We start from the raw sequence: 22,150 nt of genomic DNA, 5'->3' as shown, positions 1-22,150 counted from the left end.
GAAAAAATAGGCCAGAGTTTTATTTGAAACACACACTTCTTTCCATTCAAACCTTAATTTCCAGATAATTTAACCCCCTGACCTTCAGTGAAGTTACATCTTAAGCACTGTCGATAACACAATGCACTGAAAATCATTTCATTTTGTCTCTAGTTTAAAACCTAGGGAGTCCTCAGAGCTCATCATTGTACTGATTCCTGGCTGAGCAGAACAAACTCTGGAGCACTGGGGTGGTAGAGAGGTTCTGTGTTTCTCTGATGACCTTTGCTTTATAGATGACACACCATGTGCTGTGTGTCGAACTAAATATGTCAAATTATTGCAGGTATCTGTAAAACGATGACGTTTGCTGATTTAAATCCAGTAAAATAGGTGATTTCATGGTGAAACTTTGCATTCTCTGCTGTCATTTTACTAATATTTTAGATAGAAATGATCAAAACAGGGAACATCTGTAAAATAAGACTAAAGAATGCAGATGAAACTGTTAAAATCCTAGATTTTGTGCAGTGTTGATGGACAGTAAAGCTTCAGATGTCCTCGGTGCTGCTGCAGAGCTAAAAGCTGAGAAGAGGAAATCATCTTATCAGGTAGAATTTCCTGAAAATACAGATCAGAAATACAGATTAAAAAACAACAGTCAGCAGAAACATCAAACATTTGGTCCACACACCTAAACATGGCTGCACACTTGGTAACTATTAGAATAATAAATTCATGGATTTCAGCATTTTTAAATCATAAAAATTTAAATTCTGACTGTAGCTTCTTAAATGTGAATATTTTCTGATTTCTTTCCTCCTCTGTGACACTAAACTCAACATCTTTGGATCTTTTGTCGTCTTGGACTTCAGGAAATTCAGATTTTTCACCATTTTCACATATTTTATAAACCGCTTACTGATGAAGACTCACACACAAAATGACTAAAACAAGACACAGAACAACAGAAAGATGGCCTCCAGCTCAGTCCTCTGTTTGCTTTTACAACCAACAACTGCATAGTTTTCTGCTCCTACAGACTTTAAAATCTACAATGAAGAAAGAATTCTGCTTCTGAAAATAAATCCTGCTCTCTGCTGCTCTACCTATGAGCAGAACTATCCAACTAGCTTTAGTCTAGATCTCTGCTAGCTTTAGCCTGGACCTCTGCTAGCTGTAGTCTGGATCTCTGCTAGCTTTAGCCTGGACCTCTGCTAGCTCTCGTCTGGATCTCTGCTAGCTTTAGCCTGGACCTCTGCTAGCTGTAGTCTGGATCTCTGCTACCTCGAGGCTGGACCTCTGCTAGCTTTAGCCGAGACCTCTGCTAGCTTTAGCCTAGACCTCTGCTAGCTCTAGCCTGGACCTCTGCTAGCTTTAGCCGAGACCTCTGCTAGCTTTAGCCTAGACCTCTGCTAGCTTTAGTCTAGACCTCTGCTAGCTCTAGCCTGGACCTCTGCTAGCTCTAGTCGTGACCTCTGCTAGCTGTAGCCTGGACCTCTGCTACCTTTAGTCGAGACGCCTGCTAGCTCTAATCTGGACCTCTGCTAGCTTTAGCCAAGACCTCTGCTAGCTTTAGTCTTGACCTCTGCTAGCTTTAGTCTCGACCTCTGCTAGCTCTAGTCTGGACCTCTGCTAGCTCTAGCCTGGACCTCTGCTCGCTCTAGTCGTGACCTCTGCTAGCTCTAGCCTGGACCTCTGCTCGCTCTAGTCGTGACCTCTGCTAGCTGTAGCCTGGACCTCTGCTACCTTTAGTCTAGACGCCTGCTAGCTCTAATCTGGACCTCTGCTAGCTTTAGCCAAGACCTCTGCTAGCTTTAGCCAAGACCTCTGCTAGCTTTAGTCTTGACCTCTGCTAGCTTTAGTCTCGACCTCTGCTAGCTCTAGCCTGGACCTCTACTAGCTTTAGTCTCGACCTCTGCTAGCTCTAGCCTGGACCTCTGCTAGCTTTAGTCTAGACCTCTGCTAGCTTCAGCCTGGACCTCTGCTAGCTGTAGCCTGGACCTCTGCTAACTGTAGCCTAGCCTGGTCTATCCATAGTTTGTTCTCTAAACCTGATCTGGTAAAATCTTGGGTACACAGTGCTAATCCAGATGTTGTTGCCGTCTCAGAATCGTGGCTCAACAAAAGTGGTAGCAGCTCCTAAATCTTAATACTTGCTATAATGGTTGTGACCAGGACAGAGGCACTAAGGGTGGGGGTGTGGATATCTTTGTTAAAGACTCCCTGCAACGTTCAGGATCCCTGTCTACGTCACTTCCAAAGCGATTTGAATTGTTCATTTTAATGCTTAAACTGTCAAAAAACTTTTCTTTCTCGGTTGCTGCTTGCTGTAGACCACCCTCAGCCCCAGCTTGTGCACTAACATCTCAGTGAATTTGTGGCTCCTCACATCTCCTCTGAGTTTGACCTTATGGGTGATTTAAACTGGGATATGTCCAACCCACCTGGTTTAGTTTCACAGCAATTTGAGGCACTAAACCCATCTGAAACGATATCTGAGGCGACCGGATTTAATTTAAAATCTCCCTCAGCTGCCACATTGATAGACCTTATCTTGACCAACACGCCGCCCAAACACCAATCTGGAGTCTTCAGTCAAGACCTGAGTGATCACTGAAGAGATGACTGCAGAGATCACCATAGAGGTCACCATAGAGATCACCATAGGGGTCACTGTACTACAGCATGGATTCACTGCAGCCTCTCAGTCCGACGCCCACCTCTGATCATGACAAAACACTCACTGAAGAACTTTGACCTTCAGGCCTTTCCACATGATGTGACAGATTCATGGTGGGCGTCTGGATGAAGATTGGATTAGTGAGTCCAGACTACAGAACAAGAACACAGAGTTAGTGAGCAGGGCCGTAGCCAGGATTTTGGAATAGGTGAGGTCCATGATGCGCATCGAAAATTTTTCAATGTTTTTTAAAAATATTTATTTTTATATATTTTTTTTAGGCTACAAGTCACACAAGATGTTTGTTGTTTAAATATCTTTTAATGATGTGAAATCAGCATTTTCCAAACAAAAATGTATATTTTTTCAAAAAAACAAATCAACTTTTTACATCAAAGGCCAGCTGAATCCTCCTGTGACCAGAGGCATCCCACCGTCGAAGGATATTCTCCCGGTTCACCTCCACTTTCTGATGCACATGCATCATCGCCTGGCCTGTCAGTCTGTCGTTGGACATGGTAGATCTAAGCCATGTCTTAAGTCTTCGCATGGCTGAGAATGACCTCTCACAGACACAAGTCGTCACTGGAAAGGTTAGAAATATCTTCAACATACATTGTATGTTGTCTGATGAGCCAGGCGCTCATCAAAAAAAAAAAAGCGCCGGACGCGCTCTCCGCTGTGGTTAAAAGTAATTAAACTCTTTGATCAGATGATCTGACAGGCCGAACTAGTGCCGAATTATCTAAAAAAATATATTGTGGTCACCTTGGTGTAGATGGGCGGAGATGTGGTCTACAAAGTGCTAATAATAAAAACACTAGTTTTTGAACGGGGTTTGGCCCGCTGCCAAGCGCATCACAGGGCGCATTTGCGGGTACGTGCATCAGCTGATCAAACAGCTTTTCACCGCAACACGCACACAGGCACAAACAGAACACAAAGCCCATGGATGTTTACCACAATTTATAATTTACAAGCACGTTTCACAGAGAGGTTTCAAGTTTTTATGAGTTTATGTTTTATTCAGTTGGGCATATTTGGCGAAAAAAAAAAACTCCGAAAAAATAGGTGAGGTCCGGACCTCGCTGACCTCATACCTGGCTACGGCCATGTTAGTGAGGAGCAGAGACTGGAGGACCAAACAGACCAGAGAGCTCACACTGACTGACATAACTGAAACAAGATATAAAACACACAAAACAACAAAAGAGAGACAAAAAATGACCAGAACAAGATACAAACAGCACAAAACAACAAAAACAGGGCACAAAATGACCAAAACAAGATACAAACGGCAGTAATGAGATGAAAAATGCGATCTTTAGACAACATTTGATGTTCCAGTGTTGGTAAAACCTCATAGAAACATGTTGCTTCCAGGTTTTTAGATTCTACAAACACAAATAATCAATAATATTGAACTTTATTCTTTTGTTTTCTGTCCTTCAGCTCCTTTAACTTTTGGATGAATAAAACCTGCAGCTGGTTGAAGACGCAAACAGGAAAAAAAAAAAACTCGTTATCGGTTTTCTGTGGAGATGTTGATCTGAGTGTTGAGCAACATTTATTAAACCTTACGGCTTCCAGCGAAGAGAACCTGGAAACTGATGCTGTTAGATAAATGTGGAGGTTTGATCCAGTTTGAACCAGAATCTGTTGATAAAGGTGACATATGTATGCATCTATGTATGTGTGCGTGTCTATATATATATACACACACACATATGTTGAAATACAGCATGCACTTACAAAATGGAGATTTGGTGTCACGGTTTTAGGAGACAGGACCCGAGCAGAGAACCACACTACCAAGGCAGGGATGGATGTAAAGGAGTTTATTGCAGGGAAAAGGGAAGATGGAAAAGGGGAGAGGAGCCTGAATTACAGACCTAACACTGTGGACTGCTTAGTGTTTCCACATTAAAATATTTAGGGATTCTTTCAGGTCCGTCAGTAAAAATGAGATCTATTTGTTAAAAAAAAGTCAGCTACTCTTCATGATGTGTCCAAACAACATCTAAATAATCACAAATTATGAAGAAATAAGTAAAAATGATTCAGAGGAAAGAAAAAGCGGTGAAATGTTTTAGATTTTTACATCCAATGACTCATGATCACCAAAGTAATAAATATATCTGTAGAAACATCGTTCTCTCACAGTTCTGTCAAATGTATTTGTGAATCATAATAATGGCTTCTTGTGTCTGTGAGAAATGAAAATCACCTCAGATGTGTATTTAGTCCTGAAATAAATGTCCTCAGAGTTGTGGATTCATGCTGCTGCTTTGGTGTCCTTTAACTCTGAGCTTTAAATCGTCTCACCTTCGGCTCCAAACTCCTTGTCTGTGGATTTTATGAACGGAACAGAAGGAAACGAAGACGTGAGCTTTGATCTGGAGCTGCTGTAATTAAAGAGTTTGACCACATGAGGGCGACATTCAGTCATTAAAGCATCAGGAATCAATGACTGTTGATCAATGATTCCATCCATTCACATTCAAAGCTCAGGATGATGAAGTCTGTGGATGAGAGCAGTTGCCGTCTGTCAACAACAACATCATCATCTTCAGCTCACCAGTCCACTGACTCACAACAACAGAATATTTGATCCATTAGCTTACTGATGAATGAAAAGCAGATTTCTGAGTTGTAAACTATTATTTTTTCCTCTCTGGAAATCACTAATTATGTGTTGAGACTTTCTCAGTGCGATTAGCGAAGCTCAGAGATACGACTCGTTTCAAAGCTTGTACCAGCTGACCCTACCAGGAGAACATCTTCTAGCAGAACACCACATCACTTCACCATCATGAGCACCTACATCTGGGACTTCCTCAGCAGACCCTTCCAAAGAGAGCTGGAGGAGCAGGAGGAGGCTGAGCTCCAGAGAGCCACCAACAGTGTTTGTTACAGCAGAAAACAATCCATCAGCTCTCGTCAGACCTTCTGAAGCCAGAGGACTTCCGCTGCATTGTGGGAAGTGTAGTATTTAGTCCCATGTCCTGAGATTCAGCTCAACACTCACTGTGTCCTTTATTTCTACATTCACATGTTGATGAAGGAGCTGATCAGGAGTCTGTTGGTCTCTGACTTTATCCATCACGTCTGGCTTCAGACTCTCACATTATTTCATCTCCTGTCCAACAGTGGAGATTCTCAACCAATCACACGATGACAAAGAACTTTTTATCTTTAATAATAATAATAACACTGAATCAAAGTTTAATGTCTAACAACAGACAGGAAGTGGGCTGATGGGTAATTTTTAGGGAGTTTTAATGTTTTTATGATTGTGGCTGAGCTGAAATCTAAAAAGAAATGAAGTGAGGGAGACCAAGGAGCCGATTGTGGACGACAGCAAGAAGCGGCAGAGGACATAGCACCCACTCAGGATCAGCGGGACAGAGGTGGAGAGAGTGGAGAGCTTCCAGCACCTGTGGTGGTCCTGTCACATCAGCACCCTGCTGAAGAAAGCTCCACAGCGTCTCTACCACCTCAGATGTCTGAGGGACCTGAAGCTCCTCTCAAGGTGCTCAGGAGCTTCTCCAGTTGCACCACTGGCACAGTTTTGTCTGGGAGCATCAGCAGCACCCAGCAGGACTTGTTGGCCCTGAGGAGGGTGGTCCGCTGGGCTGAGAACCACCAGAACCACCCTCCCCAACCTGCAGGACATTTACAACAAACGCTGCAGCTGAAAGGCCACCCACCCCAGCCACAGACTGTTCTCTCTGCTGCCACCAGGGCGGCGTTAGCGCTGCCTGAAGGCAAACAGAGAGGATGAGGAGGAGCTTCTTCCCACAGGATGTCCTCCTGCTCAGCCTGAAACAGTAGATCAGTAGACAACCAACCTGAAGCTCTGCTCAACATCCATCACTTTCACCTTGGATACATATCACTGGAACTAGGATGGATGGATGGATGGAGAGACAGAATGTAAAAGTGAAACAGAAATACTGATGAATGCATGAATTAGTGACACACAGAAACAACTTCTGGATTCAAGTTTATTTTACAAACAAAAGCATCATTTGAAAGCGAAATTATGTTTAGTAAAGACTGAAACTGAGGATTTTTAAACAGTTTTTTCACAGATTTTTACAGTTTTGTTAAATTACAGATAATATCGAGTTAAATCACTGAACAAAAGGAATAACTGTTTTAAAAAAATTAAAAAATGGGTGAAAACTGTAAATAACATCCACATTTGACTGTAAAATTAGACTATTTTAATATATTTAGAAAATTAAACCACTGATAAAAACATTGTGTGTTAAGGACGTTAAATCACAGATAATACTTTGTAGAAACAATAAAAAAAACAATATTAATTTACATTTTAACCATAAAAAACAGACCAAAACCGTAAACAACGTCCACAGTATTCAGTATTTTTTCCAAAAGTTAATTTGTTTTTTTAACATTTGATGTAAAATTACACAATTTTGATTGCATTTAAATCCACCAAAAACATGTTTTACATACATTTTCATTTTAATGAAAAACTATGTGTATTAAAGACTAAAACAGTTTTTTAAAAAGGTTTTAACTGTTTTTTGATAGATTTTTGTATTTTTGTTCAATTAAAGATAATATCTTTTAAAATCTGTGAAAAAATGTTAAGAATTTACTCGGGCTGGCCTGAATAGTGGTTTCTGGCCTCTGGATATTTGGGCCCTATTAAAGACGAATATCCGAATATTCGTTCCGCCCCTTAACGTCTGACGGGGGCGGGGCTTGTGGCGGAGACGGCCCGAATATTCGGATCCGTTCGTCTGGTCTCCCGGGTCCAAATTTTGCCTTCGTTTGGTGTTCAGTTAAACTGAAGAATATTCGGATACCAAAATTAATATCCGGATACGAAGCTGTAGCGAACGAATATTCGGGATATTCGGGTCCAGCCCTAGAATTTACGTTAACTGTAAAAAAACTAATTTAAAAATGACTGAAAGCTGAACATAATGTTCATATTTGACTGTAAAATGAGACTAATTTCACTTTTTAAAAAAAAATCTGTTAAAAAATTTAAACATTTGATTCCATTTTTTTAAATTACCAATGAGAGATTCAAAAATGTTTGTTTATAAACTGTTGACACATTTTCTAAGTTTTGCTAAATTCCAGATAATATCCATTAAAAACACTTAAAAATAGAATTCATTTACATGTTAAGCATAAAAAGCCCAAACTGTGAATAACGTCCACATTAAAAATCAGTATTTTTCCAACCTGACTGTATTTTTTCCTGTATTTAAATCAGCTGAAATATTGTTGTTTTCTGTAGAAGTTGTTGTTGTTTCACTTCTGGATGAAAGTTTATTTCATGGACAAAAGCAGACAGATCATTTTCTGGATGTTTCTTGGTAAATCGTGGATCACTGGAGCTCAGCGACGACGTTTGTTTCTTCATTTCTGCTTCTGGTTTCTACAGAGCTGGAAAGATGAGACAGAAAACAAGTCTGATAAAGACTAAAACAGCTTTTCTGTTTCTATGAAACATTTATTCTACGTACAGTGTTTTCTGTTTCTGTTAAACGTTTATTATACGTACTATTTTCTAGAGTAGAAGCAGGTGACAGAGATGAGAAGAACCATCACCAGCAGGTGGACGACAAGTCTGATGATCAAATCCATCAGAGGAGCTGAAAAACAGAAGAAAACACATTATTACTGACATTATTTTAGGATTAAACACATTATTGTTGCAGTTAAACGTGATAAGTAGCTTCACTTTTGGTTCCTGTCTTTGTGAAATAAGTAGGATTCAGAAAGTTGACAAACTTCAGTTTTAGCAGCCTCCTTGTGCAGCGATAAACTGCTCCCAGAGCTCCTGCTACACTTCAGACACAACCGTGACACACTCACACAAGTTAGCTTGTTTAGTCCACGTTTCCTCCCTTCAAACAACTTGTTTTCAGCAGTTTTTTTTTTTTACAGAATTTAAGACTAAATGAATCCATAAATGAATGCTCTTTCACCAACAAGCCTGTCTGTGTCTTTATAACGCTAAAACAAAGAATAAAATAACAGAAAACCTGTTAAATCTCTGCTCCTGACACTCGGCAGACTGTTTAGTCGTGGTTTTAATTTCAAAGTTGTGGGAAGAATTTTAACAAATCTACATTTGTTCTCCTTTAACCAGCAGTTTGTGGAATAAATATGATTCAAGTTGTAACTATAAACATGAAAAACTGACCTAATTCAATGATTAGCTCTAGAATTAGCCTCCTGGTGCAACAACAAACTGCTCTCAGAGCTCCTGCTACACTTCAAACGTAGCCATGACACACTCACACAAGTTAGCTTCATTTAGTCCAAAACAGACACTTTTTACTACAAAATACATCCTGAAATGAATCTCCTTTAGCTGTCTAAGTAGCCTCCTGGTGCAGCGATAAACTGCTCCCAGAGCTCCTGCTACACTCTGAATGTGACCGTGACACACTGTTAGCTTGATTCTAGCTTGATTTAGTCCATCTTTTCTACCTTTATCACTGCACTAGGAAGCTACTTTGAACAGAAAAGATTTTCTTTTTATATTAAAAACTAAAACAAGTTATTTGAAGTGAGTAAATGTGGACTAAATAAAGCTGCATGTATGGAGTTTGTCATGGTCACATTCAAAGTGTAGCAGGAGCTTTTGGAGCAGTTGATCGCTGCACAAGAGACTAATTCGACAGCTAGAGTTGATAAAATTGAGCTTTCTGAATCAGATTTCTTTCACAAACTGCTGTTAAAAGAGGAACAAGTACAGATTTGTCGAAAATGCAGTCCAGGTTTGGCCTCTGCATGAATAAAATCACCACAGTGTCTGTCTTTGTACTGGAATTAAGACACCAATAAGCCTGAGGAGGTCTGTCTGAGCAGAAAGTAGAACTTGTGTTCCCCTCCTGGACTCTGAAGCTACCTGAGGGGATGAGATAGATGGGCCGGCTGGTGGAGGAGAAGTTATGGGAGAAGACGTAGAGGTGGTAAATACAGGTGTACGTCCCTCTGTGGAGGCCTTCTGCAGCAGGAAACAGGAAAAAGGCCGAATGTGTGACGGCTGGAAGGACGTAGTTGAGCGTTGAGCTGGAGGAGTTGAAGACGAGCTGGAAGGAACCTCCTGGATACTGAGGCCTGGTGGAGCAGATGATGCTGAAGTTGGAGCCCAAGAGGACCCTAACCTTCTGCTGCTGGACTTCAAGACGGGACGAAGACACGGAGATGTTTGGTTGAACCAGCAGATCTGGAAACACAGAGGTTCCTTAATCTACACTGTAAAAAATCAGCTGTTTTAACTGTTATTTGGTGAAGAATTACTGTTATTTAAATTACAGACGAAATCTCACTGAAAAGTAGATTTTTATAAACACTAATTCATTCTTTTACAGACATTTTCTGAGATTTCTGGGGAAAAATTACTATTTTTATGTTTTACATTTTAAATTTATATTTTTTTACTGTATTTTAATAACAAACATGTTTTGTTACAGATATTTACTGTTGGTGGAAGAAAAACTCTGATAAAATGTTTTTTAAACTGCTACTTTACAGATTTTCAGAGTTTTATTAAATTAAAGATAATTTCTAGTCAAACAGTAAAAACTAACTCATGATGGTCATCTGAATAAATAATGTCTCCATGGTGGATCTTTGTGGCTGCTGCAGCTGCACACTGAGGGAAAGAAGGAACCAAGAAGCAGAATTTGTGCTCCTTAGTTCATCTTTCAGAGGAAACACCTGAAGCTGTTGTTACCTGAACAGATCACCTGCAGACTATCGGAGTCTCTGGCCTCATCGCTCAGAAACAGACAGTCCTGAAGGGAAATAGCCGACTGGAAGCAGGAGGACTCGATACGCCACACGGGTCTCTTTGATCCGATTCTCTCTAAATCTGTAGTCACGATAGAACCACATCCGAGCTGAGAACACACTGCTGATGCTGCTGCTGCTGCTGCTGATGTCCAGGTGTGGTTCCAGTACCAGTCCTCGTCCACCGCGGGCCTCCAGTCTTCATGGACCTTCATCTGCAGCTCACCTGCACAGGTGCTTCTGTTTCCCACCAGCCTCACTTGGTCTGGAGCTGAGAGGAGACAGGAGCAGCTCTGAGAAGGTTCTACTGATGTGTTCTGAACAACGTTTTCTCTGTTTCCAGAATGTTCTTCTGAAAAGTAGAAGAACTAAAGATGTCTTGGTGAGAACATTGTTAGACTGAACGTTCTCCAAACGTTGTGGAAACGTTTGACAGATTGTAGAACATGTTCCCTCAACAACATCTTCAGAACGTCTTCAGAAAACGTTCCTGCATCCTGACATCAACACCTCAGACAACAGACAGTCTTTGCAGACAGAACGTTCCACCTTTGTGGAAACATCTTTTAAAGAACGTTCTGTCGTCTGAGGAGGTAACACCTTAAAAACATTTTCTGAATGTTTCATTGAAAACATCATTTGTTATCATCAGTGTTTGAAAGAAGAACGTTCCCTCAACATACAAGCTAAACCTTCCTCCTTTAATAATGTCACATTACAGGAACGTTTTATGAACATCATCTGAGGCCTGGAGAACATCTGGAAAATGTTTTGAATATTGGTTTGAGAACCTGATCTGAGTTTCTGACAACATCCTCTGAATGCTGCATTCAGACTTTTTGTTCTTTACAGGAACATCACTGTAAACTTTCTGAGAACATTCTCTGAACATTTGATGAGTTTTTTCTTCATAAAATCATGAACACTTGTGGGTAACGTTCTCCAACGCTGTGGGAACGTTACCTGCTGTCTGGGAGTGATTCCAGCTGCAGCTTTACCTGAGCAGGTGAGTGTGACGGTGGTTTCAGGTGAGCAGGTGTCTCTATCTGAGCGCTCACAGTGCAGCAGAGCAGACTCATGGCCTCCACACCGGAACTCTGGGATCCACTCTGGAGCTTCTCCATAGAGTTCCTCCTTAAACCCTGAAGGAGAACCACAGCCCAGCTCCCTGCAGACCACCTCAGCATCCTGCAGGTCAAATCCATCTGAACACACTGAGGACCACACCTGGTTCCTCTTCACCTGCAGTCTACCTGAACACCGGTGAGTCCCGCCCACCAGCCTCACAGAGTCTGCAGGAGGAGACAGAAGATCAGAAGGTTCAAGTTTTGGAGAAATTACATCTAAACTACTGATTCTGCTCCACCAAGACTCCTATGAGACATTATGATGTGAAGCATGGTGGTGGCAGCATCATGATGTTCCTCAGCAGCAGGTACTGGAAGGCTTGTAAAGGGAGAGGGTAAATGAATACAGCAAAGTCTAAACCAGGGGTCGGCAACCCGCGGCTCCGCATGCGGCTCTTTCAGCCCTCTGTTATGGCTCCCTGTAACTTTGGAAAGTAAATAATCAGCTGACTATTTAATTAAAATTAGCTGAAGGCTCGCTGAGATTACTTTCTCACTGCTTCAAAAGTGAAAAACTTGCATTTGAATTTCCAATTTGATCAAATAATTTCGTTTTAAGCACTCTGTGTAAAATTCCAACACACACTCTCTGAAATCTTTCATTCCATTTTTCTCCATGTCACATCCCATCCAGACACACACCTCCACACAGTGTTTCTGACCTTTGACAGTGATCTGGGCTGTCGTCTCAATCATGCCCAGGGAGGATAAGGCCACACAGGTGTAGTTGGCAGACTGGCGGATTTTGGTGAGCTCCAGGACGTTGCGGCCAATAGGCATCTCTTCCTCGCGGGTCAGCTCCACTTCACCACTCATCCACTTGACGTATGGCATGGGGGAGCCGACCGCCACGCAGGTCAAGTTGACACTCCCGCCAGGCATCACCTCGTGATTGGTGGGGGGGACAGCGAAACGTGGAGGCACACGGCGAACTCCAGGGGTGAAGAGAGAGAGTGTGAGAGGACACAGAGGAGGGAGGTGGAGGTGAAACCACTGGGCTGACTCAGTGTTTGACTGGCCTGACTTGTACTGTGCACCACTGTGTGTGAACTGGTCAGGGTGAAAGGTTGTGACCAAGGGCGTAGGTTTGGTCTCAACATTGGTAGGGACGATATAACAGCATAACTTGCATGGCCGAAAAAAACTTCTAATATCCCTCCTCTTCGAAGGGGGTGGAGAAGGCGGCATGTTTATTTCTTGTGTATTTCTGTCGGGGCTGTGTGAGTGTGCGGGGGGGTGGCGTGGGGGTGGGGGGGTGAAGTCATCAGCCAATCAAACGCACGTTTGATTGGACCGGCACATTCAGCAAGTGAAAAGGGGTAAATGTAAGTCTGAACCTGGTCTGAACATAATGAAAATAATTCACTTAATAATGGTAGGGTCAATTCTATCCTTACAACATATGGGAAGACAATCAAAATTACCTATATAACTGAACTCATTATAGAATGCAAATAAGGTGGCTTAAAAGTTGGTGGGGACAATCTGACCCTCTTGAAAAGTTGGTAGTGTTTTGTCCCTACCGTCCCTATGCAAACCTACGCCCTTGGTCAAAAGTCTTCTCCCCGCACACGTAGATCAGAGCTCCATGCACGCAGGAGGACAGTTTCGTGAGACACTGGACGCATGGAGCTTGGTCTGCACACGTGGAGACATTGCTACGTGCGCACAGAGTGTTTTTTGCTCCCGTGGAGAATTTTTTCCGCTTGCGCGGGAGAGAGTTACATACGCATGACTTTTGACCAAATTTTGACACCATACTAGCGAGGCGTCAGATTACAGGATGGCACAGATTAATAACAAAAGAAATTCCTAGACTGAAAACAAGACATTTCAGGAAGGCAAGGAGCAGTGTTTTCTGTATAACGAATAACTCTCTTTGGGACAGATTTTGGGCTTCATAAGTTTTCAGACCTATTATATGCACCTTGAAGGAAAGGGAGAAACCATAATGCAGAATATGGCTTCTTTAACGGTTATAAATTATTTGTTACCCTTACGGTTGAGGATGCTAACGATTCATAGTTAATTGATTGATTGCCATTATTATTTAATGGATTAAAAATATATATTAACCAATAGGGCTGCCCTGAATAGTGGTTTCTGGCCTTCGAATATCCGGGCCCTATTAAAGACGAATATCCGAATATCCGGCGGCGGCTTGTGGCAGATATGACCCAAATATCCCGATCCGTTCGTCAGGTCTCCCGGGTCTGTTTTGTCTTCAGTTTAACTGAAGAATTCCTTAACAGCGGAGGTCTTCAGCATCTTGTCTTGTGTTTATGCAACAAAGTCAATAAGTGTGCGAATATTCGGATACCAAAATTAATATCCGGATAGTGCTGTAGCGAACGAATATTTGGATATTCAGGATATTCGGGTCCAGCCCTATTAACCAATCAGGCAGAAGAAGATGAAGGACATGATTGCCAGAAAATGTATTATAGATTACCGATATTAACTGGTGGCACCACCAGGTGAAGCCACTTTCAGTTTAACCCCGTAGGGAGCTGATGAGGACTACCAGTTCCATATTAGTTAGCAAAGTTTTTTTGGGGTGTTTAGCAAGCAAAGGATCACCATCAGAAAGTGTTATGTGATGCTAAATGGCTACAGGAGGGCTGTTGTTTTGTTAGTGAGCTAGTGTACTATGTCAGTGTTACTGTCATATAGTTGCCATATATTTTTACCAATAGATAGTCCATATCATGTGACGTATAAGCCAAACAGCTTGTGTCACGCCATTGATCCAAAGCACAAACACAACAGTCATTTAACAGTGGTAAGGAGAAATAATGTCTTTTAAAGTGCTGCACTTTTGCTGTGTCTACGGGGAAACCTATGATATCGTCATAACATTTCAATAGTTTTGCGTGCTTTGGACCTTCTAACAAACTAAACAGCTTCAAACTGCCATACAACCCATGTTACAGTGTAATATCTATCTTTTGTATCCTTGTGCATGAGAAATGGTGTTGTGAAGCCTTGTAAAATCCAATCTGCTGCTCTCAATAGTGTGTTGTGCACGTGTCTTGCGGTGGAAAGGGCAATTTAAGTTCTGAAGTCAAACTTGTCATTACCAGCTGACTGTAATAACACGTACGTTTGCTGGCAGAACCAACAATTATCCCAGGTCTCACTTCCTGACTGGTATGATTGTGACTATCAGCTCTTCCTTTGCACATATATCGCTGAATGTTGTACTACCTCTTTGATGATCTAAGCACAACATTTCATGAGCTTTTGGGCTAAGACAGGAGATATAATGAGATTGTATTCTACATGGTAGAAAATATTACAGAACAGCTCTGTAAAACAGCCTAAAACTGGGTAATAGCTGTATTTCGTATGCAGACAGTTTCATGATTTTTTTAAGCCAAAATGCATCAAAGAGCATTGTCAGTGGAAACTGCAAGTGTGTGTGAGATTAAAATGAGGAATGAATCACCATCTTGCTTGAAAAATTGCCTTTGAGAACCTGATATAGGTCGAGGCTAATTGAGTTGTTCGTTGACAAGACGTATGAGGAGCCCTGAGGCTTGCTGGTTTTTGTTACTGTACCTCCAGCCGACTGGAGCAGCTTTCGGGGGTAAATTCCTGCCTGTCTTCTCCCAGATGGGATGCTGAAGGTGTCAGCTTGTCTTTGTGGCAAGACTCCACACGTAAACCTTCACCGCCCCAAAACAAAGAGGCAGAACCACAGCCAACCTCTGTTTCACCCCTGATGATTCAGAACATACCCCCATCACCGTGGGGTTAGGCAGGTCAAGCAAACTAACAGCGGGCAGTGGAGCAAAATACATAAATCACTGCCCAGGAGACAAAGACGAGACAGAGAGGCAGATAGAGAGAGCAGGAAATGACAGTGTGAGAGTGGAGACAGGACAGGCATCAACAGGTTTTACTTTCTCTGCAGTCGAATCCAGAGAGCTGGCTTTCCTATTAGCATTCAAGAGGAAGGGCAGGAGGTGACCAAAGAGAACCTTTCTGCTGGAGGCGGTGACCTGAATGGCAGCGGGGAGGAGTCGGTCAGGGTCAAGAGGGATCTTACCTCGAACATAAAGGTTAGCCGGAGCCGAGTAGCGAGTCCCAGCGCCGTTGACTGCCACACACTCGTACTTGCCCTGGTCCGACTCCTCGCTGTTCTCAATCTGAAGCGTTCCTGGGGAAGGAGACCAAAATGTCAAAGTTCAGATCTGCACTACACACACTAAAACACTCCCACACACACACGCCCACACACATATATAAGCGATCGATCAGATACTGGTTTTGCACATGTAGCCTAAATAAACTTCAATCCTATCCTCACCTAACAACTACGGAAAGAGGAATCAGTAGATTTTTTGGAGGTCTACACTGCATCTAATCATTTGTGGCAATGACCAGCTATTATTATGTTTGCCTGAGATGGCCCAGGACTCAGACTATATTTAAAATATGGTTGTAGCTGCTCGGTCTGACATATGAAGCTAATGTGGAAGAACCTTAGACCTGCATTATTTGAGGGTCATGACAAAATGACCCTGTTCCTCACCTAATCTGTTGTATGTCAATAAATCAGAGTATGATCTCAATTGCTAGTTGTAAGTTTCCTTCACTACAGCATGGTATTCATTCTGTAAATTATGGTCCCACTTAGGACAACAGTCAGTAAAGCCATATATGCTTCAGGGCATGGTTTCCTTGTGATTGGCAAGTCTATGGGTGTGCATAATCTCAGTCAGATCCATTGCTCACTCGTCATGTCAAGTTTCAAAAGAGTAATACGACAATGGCCAAATTCCAAATTACAACAATCCGACAGTCTCTGCAGTCCTGAGGTTCTCCGGCAGGCTATTCCAGAGGCGGGGGCCATAATGGCTAAATGCCGCCTCGCCGTATGTTCGAGTTCTGGCTTGTGGTATAATTAAGAGTCCGCTGCCAGAGGACCTCAGGGTCCGCGAGGGTTGGTATGTTAAAAGGAGATTGGACAAATAGGAAGGCGCAAGGCCATTAAGACATTTAAAAACTAATAAAAGGACCTTAAAATCGATCCTGAAACGGACGGGGAGCCAATGCAGCGACTTTAAAACTGGTGTAATATGCTCCCGCCCCCTGGTCCTTGTCAGCACGCGTGCGGCTGAGTTTTGTAAAAGCTGAAGATTAAAAATACTCTTTTTGGGAAGACCAGAGAGCAGGGCATTACAATAGTCTAGACGAGAAGAGATAAAAGCATGCATTAGCACCTCCATGCTGGCCTGAGAGAGAAATGGGCGGACTCTGGCTATGTTCTTAAGATGATAAAAACCTATCTTTGTTATGTTTTTAATATGTGGGATAAAATTCAGCTCAGAGTCAAAAATAACGCCCAGGTTTTTTACAAATTCTGCTGGTTTAAAACATTGAAAGTGGAGAATAGGAACCGGGGGTTGTTTTTATGTTCTGTGATGAGTTGTGAGAAATGAGAAGTTCTTTCCTGTTTGACTGCATTATTGTAGGTTTTGAGTTGTTGACGTAAGATTTCATGATGAACTTTTAGTTTTGATTTCCTCCATCTCCTTTCAGCACTCCTGCAGTTTCTTTTTAAGTGATTGATGTTATCATTTTTTCTCCATGGGGGTATCGGTTTCTTTCTGATTGTTTTTGTTAAAAGTGGAGCCACTGAGTCCAGGGTTGACTTCAGTCTGTTGTTAAAATTGTCAACAATAAAATCACACGGTGCAGGCAGAATTTCGGCAGGAGTGCTCTGTAAAATCTCAATAAAATCTGCAGCCACTTCAGAAGTTAGATAACGTTTCCTCACTGTTCTCACCGGGGCCTCCTGCTGGTTAAAACTGGTGATATTAAAAAACACACAGTAATGGTCAGACACAGCCAGGTCAACAACAGAGGACACACCAATGGACAGGCCATGGGTTATAACCAGGTCAACAACAGAGGACACACCAATGGACAAGCCATGGGTTATAACCAGGTCAACAACAGAGGACACACCAATGGACAAGCCATGGGTTATAACCAGGTCAACAACAGAGGACACACCAATGGACAGGCCATGGGTTATAACCAGGTCAACAACAGAGGACACACCAATGGACAGGCCATGGGTTATAACCAGGTCAACAACAGAGGACACACCAATGGACAGGCCATGGGTTATAACCAGGTCAACAACAGAGGACACACCAATGGACAGGCCATGGGTTATGACCAGGTCAACAACAGAGGACACACCAATGGACAGGCCATGGGTTATAACCAGGTCAACAACAGAGGACACACCAATGGACAGGCCATGGGTTATGACCAGGTCAACAACAGAGGACACACCAATGGACAGGCCATGGGTTATGACCAGGTCAACAACAGAGGACACACCAATGGACAGGCCATGGGTTATGACCAGGTCAACAACAGAGGACACACCAATGGACAAGCCTTGGGTTATGACCAGGTCCAGGGTGTGTCCTCTGTTGTGAGTTGGCTGTGTGACATGCTGTGTAAAATCAAGGCAGTTCAAAAGATTTATAAAGTCTCTGGACATTGAGTCCGAGATGTTGTCAATGTGTAGATTAAAATCGCCAGTTATTAAAATTCTGTTGTATTTGGTGTGAATGATTGACAAGAGATCTGAGAATTGACGGATAAAAAGGCTGGAGTGATGGGGTGGTCTGTAGACTGTTAGAGGATCTGGGTGCTGCTAAAAACAAAAGCATGATGCTCAAAAGATGCATAACTGTTAAAAAATACTTCAGTTGGGGTGAGATCATTTTTAGTAATGGAGGCTGTTCCTCCTCCTCTTCTACCCTGTCTGATGGAGAATAAAAAATTAAAATTCGGAATGACAAAAATATAAAACATAAAATACATAGTGGTGAAGATTATTTATATTTTTTCTTTCTTGCATATTTTTTGGGGAAGCCAGGCTTCCCTTGGCCTCCGTGAAAAACCGCCACTGCTTACAGGATAAGTTTATAAGTATACTAAATGTTTCTAGTTATTATGCTGGGTGATGTGCCTCTTCATTACAATTACTACAGGCAATTTAGTGAATTATTTCTATCCTAAAAAAGTCCCTACAGACTACATGTGTATCAATCCACAGCTAAAAAAAGATTGGTTCACTGAGCCACAACCACTCCCGTAGAATGTTTGACTTGTTGGTTAATATATGTGGACTTATTTTGGGATCAAAACTGTATATTTATTTATTTTTGGGTTGGAGGCATTCACTTTAAAGTCCAAATGAGTCATTGTACTGCTAATCACATTGGGCCATAAAGACTAATTTCCTGTTATTCTTGCAGCTCCATTTCGAACCTGATTGCCGCATTATGGGATTCTCCAGTGACTGTTCACTGTGAATGACAATCAAAAGACCTTCAGGTTCTTGAACACATGACAAACTGTTGCAGAGAGTACTTATTCTTAATACCTTTAGCTGCTTTTCCAAGGAGATACAAAGAACATGAAAACAGAAACATGGAATTCTTGTTTGTATAAGATAAAGTCCCAAATCATCGGTGATAATCCTAAAAACCCTGGCTGGTCAATGCCACAAGTAATACTGTCTATTTTCTTGTGTTTCCTTTGGATAAACCCTGTCTCCCCAAACCCTAAGCTGTTCAAAAAACAAACAATACTTACCTGACACCACGAACCGGAAGAATTTCATTGCATTTATACAAACATGTAACCATCATCTGTCATTGGAGAGGTTAGGTTTGAGATCAAAAGCAAGAATGCTTCTTTTGTAATTGTGCAACATTACATATTGACTGTGAATGTGACATATATCATGCAGTGTAGCAGTGGACAGTAAAAGATATGACAAATAAAATGTTGAAAATGTACATATTTCAGAATACAATCCTGAAATGCATCATGAGATGGATTTGTAACACAAGCTAGTTTAAGATAATGGTTGAGATAATGTATGTAAAGCCACATCCCTGGTGGATCTGGTGCAGGCGATGACTCCAGAGGTGGAGTAGGAGCAACCTCCATGTGGGATGCAGTCAGCAAGGACATTCTGCTTGCGACGTATGTCCTTTAACTCTCTCTCTCTCACACACACACACGCTATGTAGGAAAGTCTTTCTCCTACATTTCACAAAACATCATGTCAAAAGGATAATGAGAGAACTGCGTGGCTATTTTCATTTTGTCTCCCATTGAGCGTCCTTCCAGGAGACCAATTCTGTGTGGACCGTGGAATCTCTTCCTCTATTTCTATTTTTGTTATATTAATGTCATTGTTCATTCAACATCTCTACATGGCAGAACCCTTTCAAAAATTCTTCATTGTCTTCTGCAAACAAAGCAGACAAATGTTTGCTTCGACATTGTGGTATGAAAAAGGCTAATCGGTGCTTCTAGAGAAGGCAACACTTCTTAGACATTAAAAAATTGAAGCCCAAAACAATCTGCGATTGGAACTTCTTTTGCCCTTCAGGCTTTGAGGCTTTAATAATGGAGCGTGTGTTCCCTTCCTCTGCAGTCGAACCTATCCATTTTAATGGCACACAGCTGGTAGCTTACTAATTATGCATGTTGTAAGTTATCATATATGCTTACACACCCACTGTCAAGACCCAGACATTGGAATCTAAGATGAATCTAAGAGGACACTGTGCTTTATGTTTAAAGGAGAGTTCAAGTTATTTCAACCTACTGTACTTCCTATTAATGTGGCTATTGTAGTTCGAAGCGTCACACTAATTTTGCATTCTTTGCCTCCTTCTTAGAGATTTGGGGAAGCAGAGTTTAGCGAGTCAATTAGGATAAGCTCCCTGCAGCTTTTAGAAAAAAAAGACAAACCATTTTTGTCATTTTTTTAAAGTCTGACTGCAGTTGAACACAGAAATTAGCCATGTGGAACGAATATTTAGTAAAATGCATTAGGGATCTCCATCCGGGGATAGCTGCTGTCTGACCTAACCACTGACATCCGCCAGTTAATTTCCATGCGTGGGTCTGACTTTCACTGAGGGATGGAAGCAGAAAAATAACAGGACATCCATACAGACAGTATACCTTGGGAAACTGCTGGTGTTCCTGCGCTCATTACTCTGCTCCTGACTGAGGAAGACTGTTGCTGCAAAGAACGAGACCTGGAATAATATCTATGTGTCTGATGAGACGAATCCCAGCTGTGGAATTACAACGAGAGAGAGGAGACAAACTGATCACCCAGCTTTCCATGTGATCGTTTAAAAATAATACAGTGTTCAAAATGTCCATTTTAGGTAGCTAATTTTTGTTACTCATTAGTCAGACTCAAATAAATGTTTAAAATTATTCATGCAAAAATCAGACTTCTTTGGAAAGCTGCAGGGAGCTCATGATGACTGTTCATCGCTAATTTCACCGAATGTCTGTAACAGAGTGGACGGATACAAAGTTTTCGTGACACTTAAAACCACAAAAGCCACATTAATGGAAAATACAGCGGTTTGAAGCTTACTAGAATCCTTTAAGTACAGAGGAATTGGATGTTACAGTATATTTGATGCTTATGCAACACATTTATGCCAGCCAAAAGTCTCAAAGAAGCCGATAGAAGCGTGCAGCAGTGTTCACAGTGTGGTTTCGTTTAAAAGGTCTGGTGCAGTTTGTTCTTTTGGTTCAGTTTGATGAGGCCAAAATCACAACCAAACAACTGGACAGAAAGCAGACCCAAGGCTATGTCGGTTTTAAATGTGTATATACGTGTGTCTGTTCAGAAAGACAGAGATGAGATCAGTGATCCATGGCTACTTAGGGCTGGATAGGATGGTCTTTAAGAAAGCCTCCAAGAGTGTATTTAAATTTGTCATTTCGAATCCTGAAATATGCTGATCAAAGCGGAGGAGGGGGCCTGGGGCCCTCAGTGGTGGGAAATGTGCTTCTTACAATTGTTGCAAGAGCTGGCAAGAAAGTCTGGAGCTGGACAGCCATAGCCTAGCTTAGCTAGACTGTATTCTCGTTATAAGGGATATCCATTGACACATTTTGACAGGTTTTCAAGCTCCGAGCAGATCAGACCGAACCAATCAGAGCACCAGAGGCGGGAGTTAACGATGCGACCGCAACAGAGCGAGGTTTCTCTCGTGCGCTTTCCTCTGTTTTACATGGGCTGAATTTGGTCCTTAAAACCTCAACAAGAAGCAGCTCTTAAAGCTTTTCTTTTTAAAAAGGATGCATTTTTAATTCCGGCAGGCTGTACGATAGAATGTGTAATGCTGCCCTCCACTGTTGAAAGGGAGAGCTTAGATTTTCCTCAGGACCCCTGTACGGCGAAGGAAGCTGTTAAAACTACAAAACATCATGGCGGAAAGGCAGTTGTTAGGTCGCTTAGTGATTGCGTCACGCATGTGTTACGCTGATTGGCTCTCTCCAATTCAAGCTGTGATCGGTAGTCCCACCTCTGGGCTGGATTTGGTTCAATGGAGCAGTTCCAGACTGACTTTATGTGTATTTGTAACACACAATATAAAGGCTGTCTGGTCCCCAGGCAAGGACAGCCATCCCATTGTTGTGTAGGTGCTTGCATTTTTTTTGGCAGACATCAACCATTTTTATTTTCTCCCAGGAAGTGAGAAAA

At 42.0% G+C, this 22,150-nt stretch overlaps 2 protein-coding genes across 4 annotated transcripts in view; one reads left to right on the top strand and one right to left on the bottom strand.

Moving 5' to 3' along the window:
- Nucleotides 1-22,150, bottom strand: part of LOC110956639 (scavenger receptor cysteine-rich type 1 protein M130-like) — a 69,936-nt gene that overhangs the window by 16,374 nt on the left and 31,412 nt on the right. For all 3 annotated transcript variants that reach the window (XM_051958014.1, XM_051958015.1, XM_051958016.1), the window contains exons 6-10: nt 15,635-15,745; nt 12,246-12,515; nt 11,455-11,748; nt 10,401-10,727; nt 9,570-9,890 (exon numbers count right to left, since the gene is read on the bottom strand). In XM_051958014.1, coding sequence (XP_051813974.1) covers nt 9,570-9,890; nt 10,401-10,727; nt 11,455-11,748; nt 12,246-12,515; nt 15,635-15,745 — 1,323 coding nt within the window. The remainder of the gene's footprint in view (nt 1-9,569; nt 9,891-10,400; nt 10,728-11,454; nt 11,749-12,245; nt 12,516-15,634; nt 15,746-22,150) is intronic.
- On the top strand, nt 16,767-18,126 carry LOC127536780 (putative mediator of RNA polymerase II transcription subunit 26). The gene is made up of 2 exons (XM_051958026.1): nt 16,767-17,779; nt 17,828-18,126. The coding sequence occupies exons 1-2, from the start codon at nt 17,426-17,428 to the stop codon at nt 18,110-18,112; spliced, it is 639 nt and encodes a 212-aa protein (XP_051813986.1). The 5' UTR covers nt 16,767-17,425; the 3' UTR covers nt 18,113-18,126.

The sequence above is a fragment of the Acanthochromis polyacanthus genome, chromosome 13, assembly GCF_021347895.1.
Source record: "Acanthochromis polyacanthus isolate Apoly-LR-REF ecotype Palm Island chromosome 13, KAUST_Apoly_ChrSc, whole genome shotgun sequence".
Lineage (NCBI taxonomy): Eukaryota > Metazoa > Chordata > Actinopteri > Pomacentridae > Acanthochromis > Acanthochromis polyacanthus.
The sequence above is the reverse complement of the archived record's forward strand: the minus strand, read 5'-3'. Positions and strand labels throughout refer to the sequence as shown.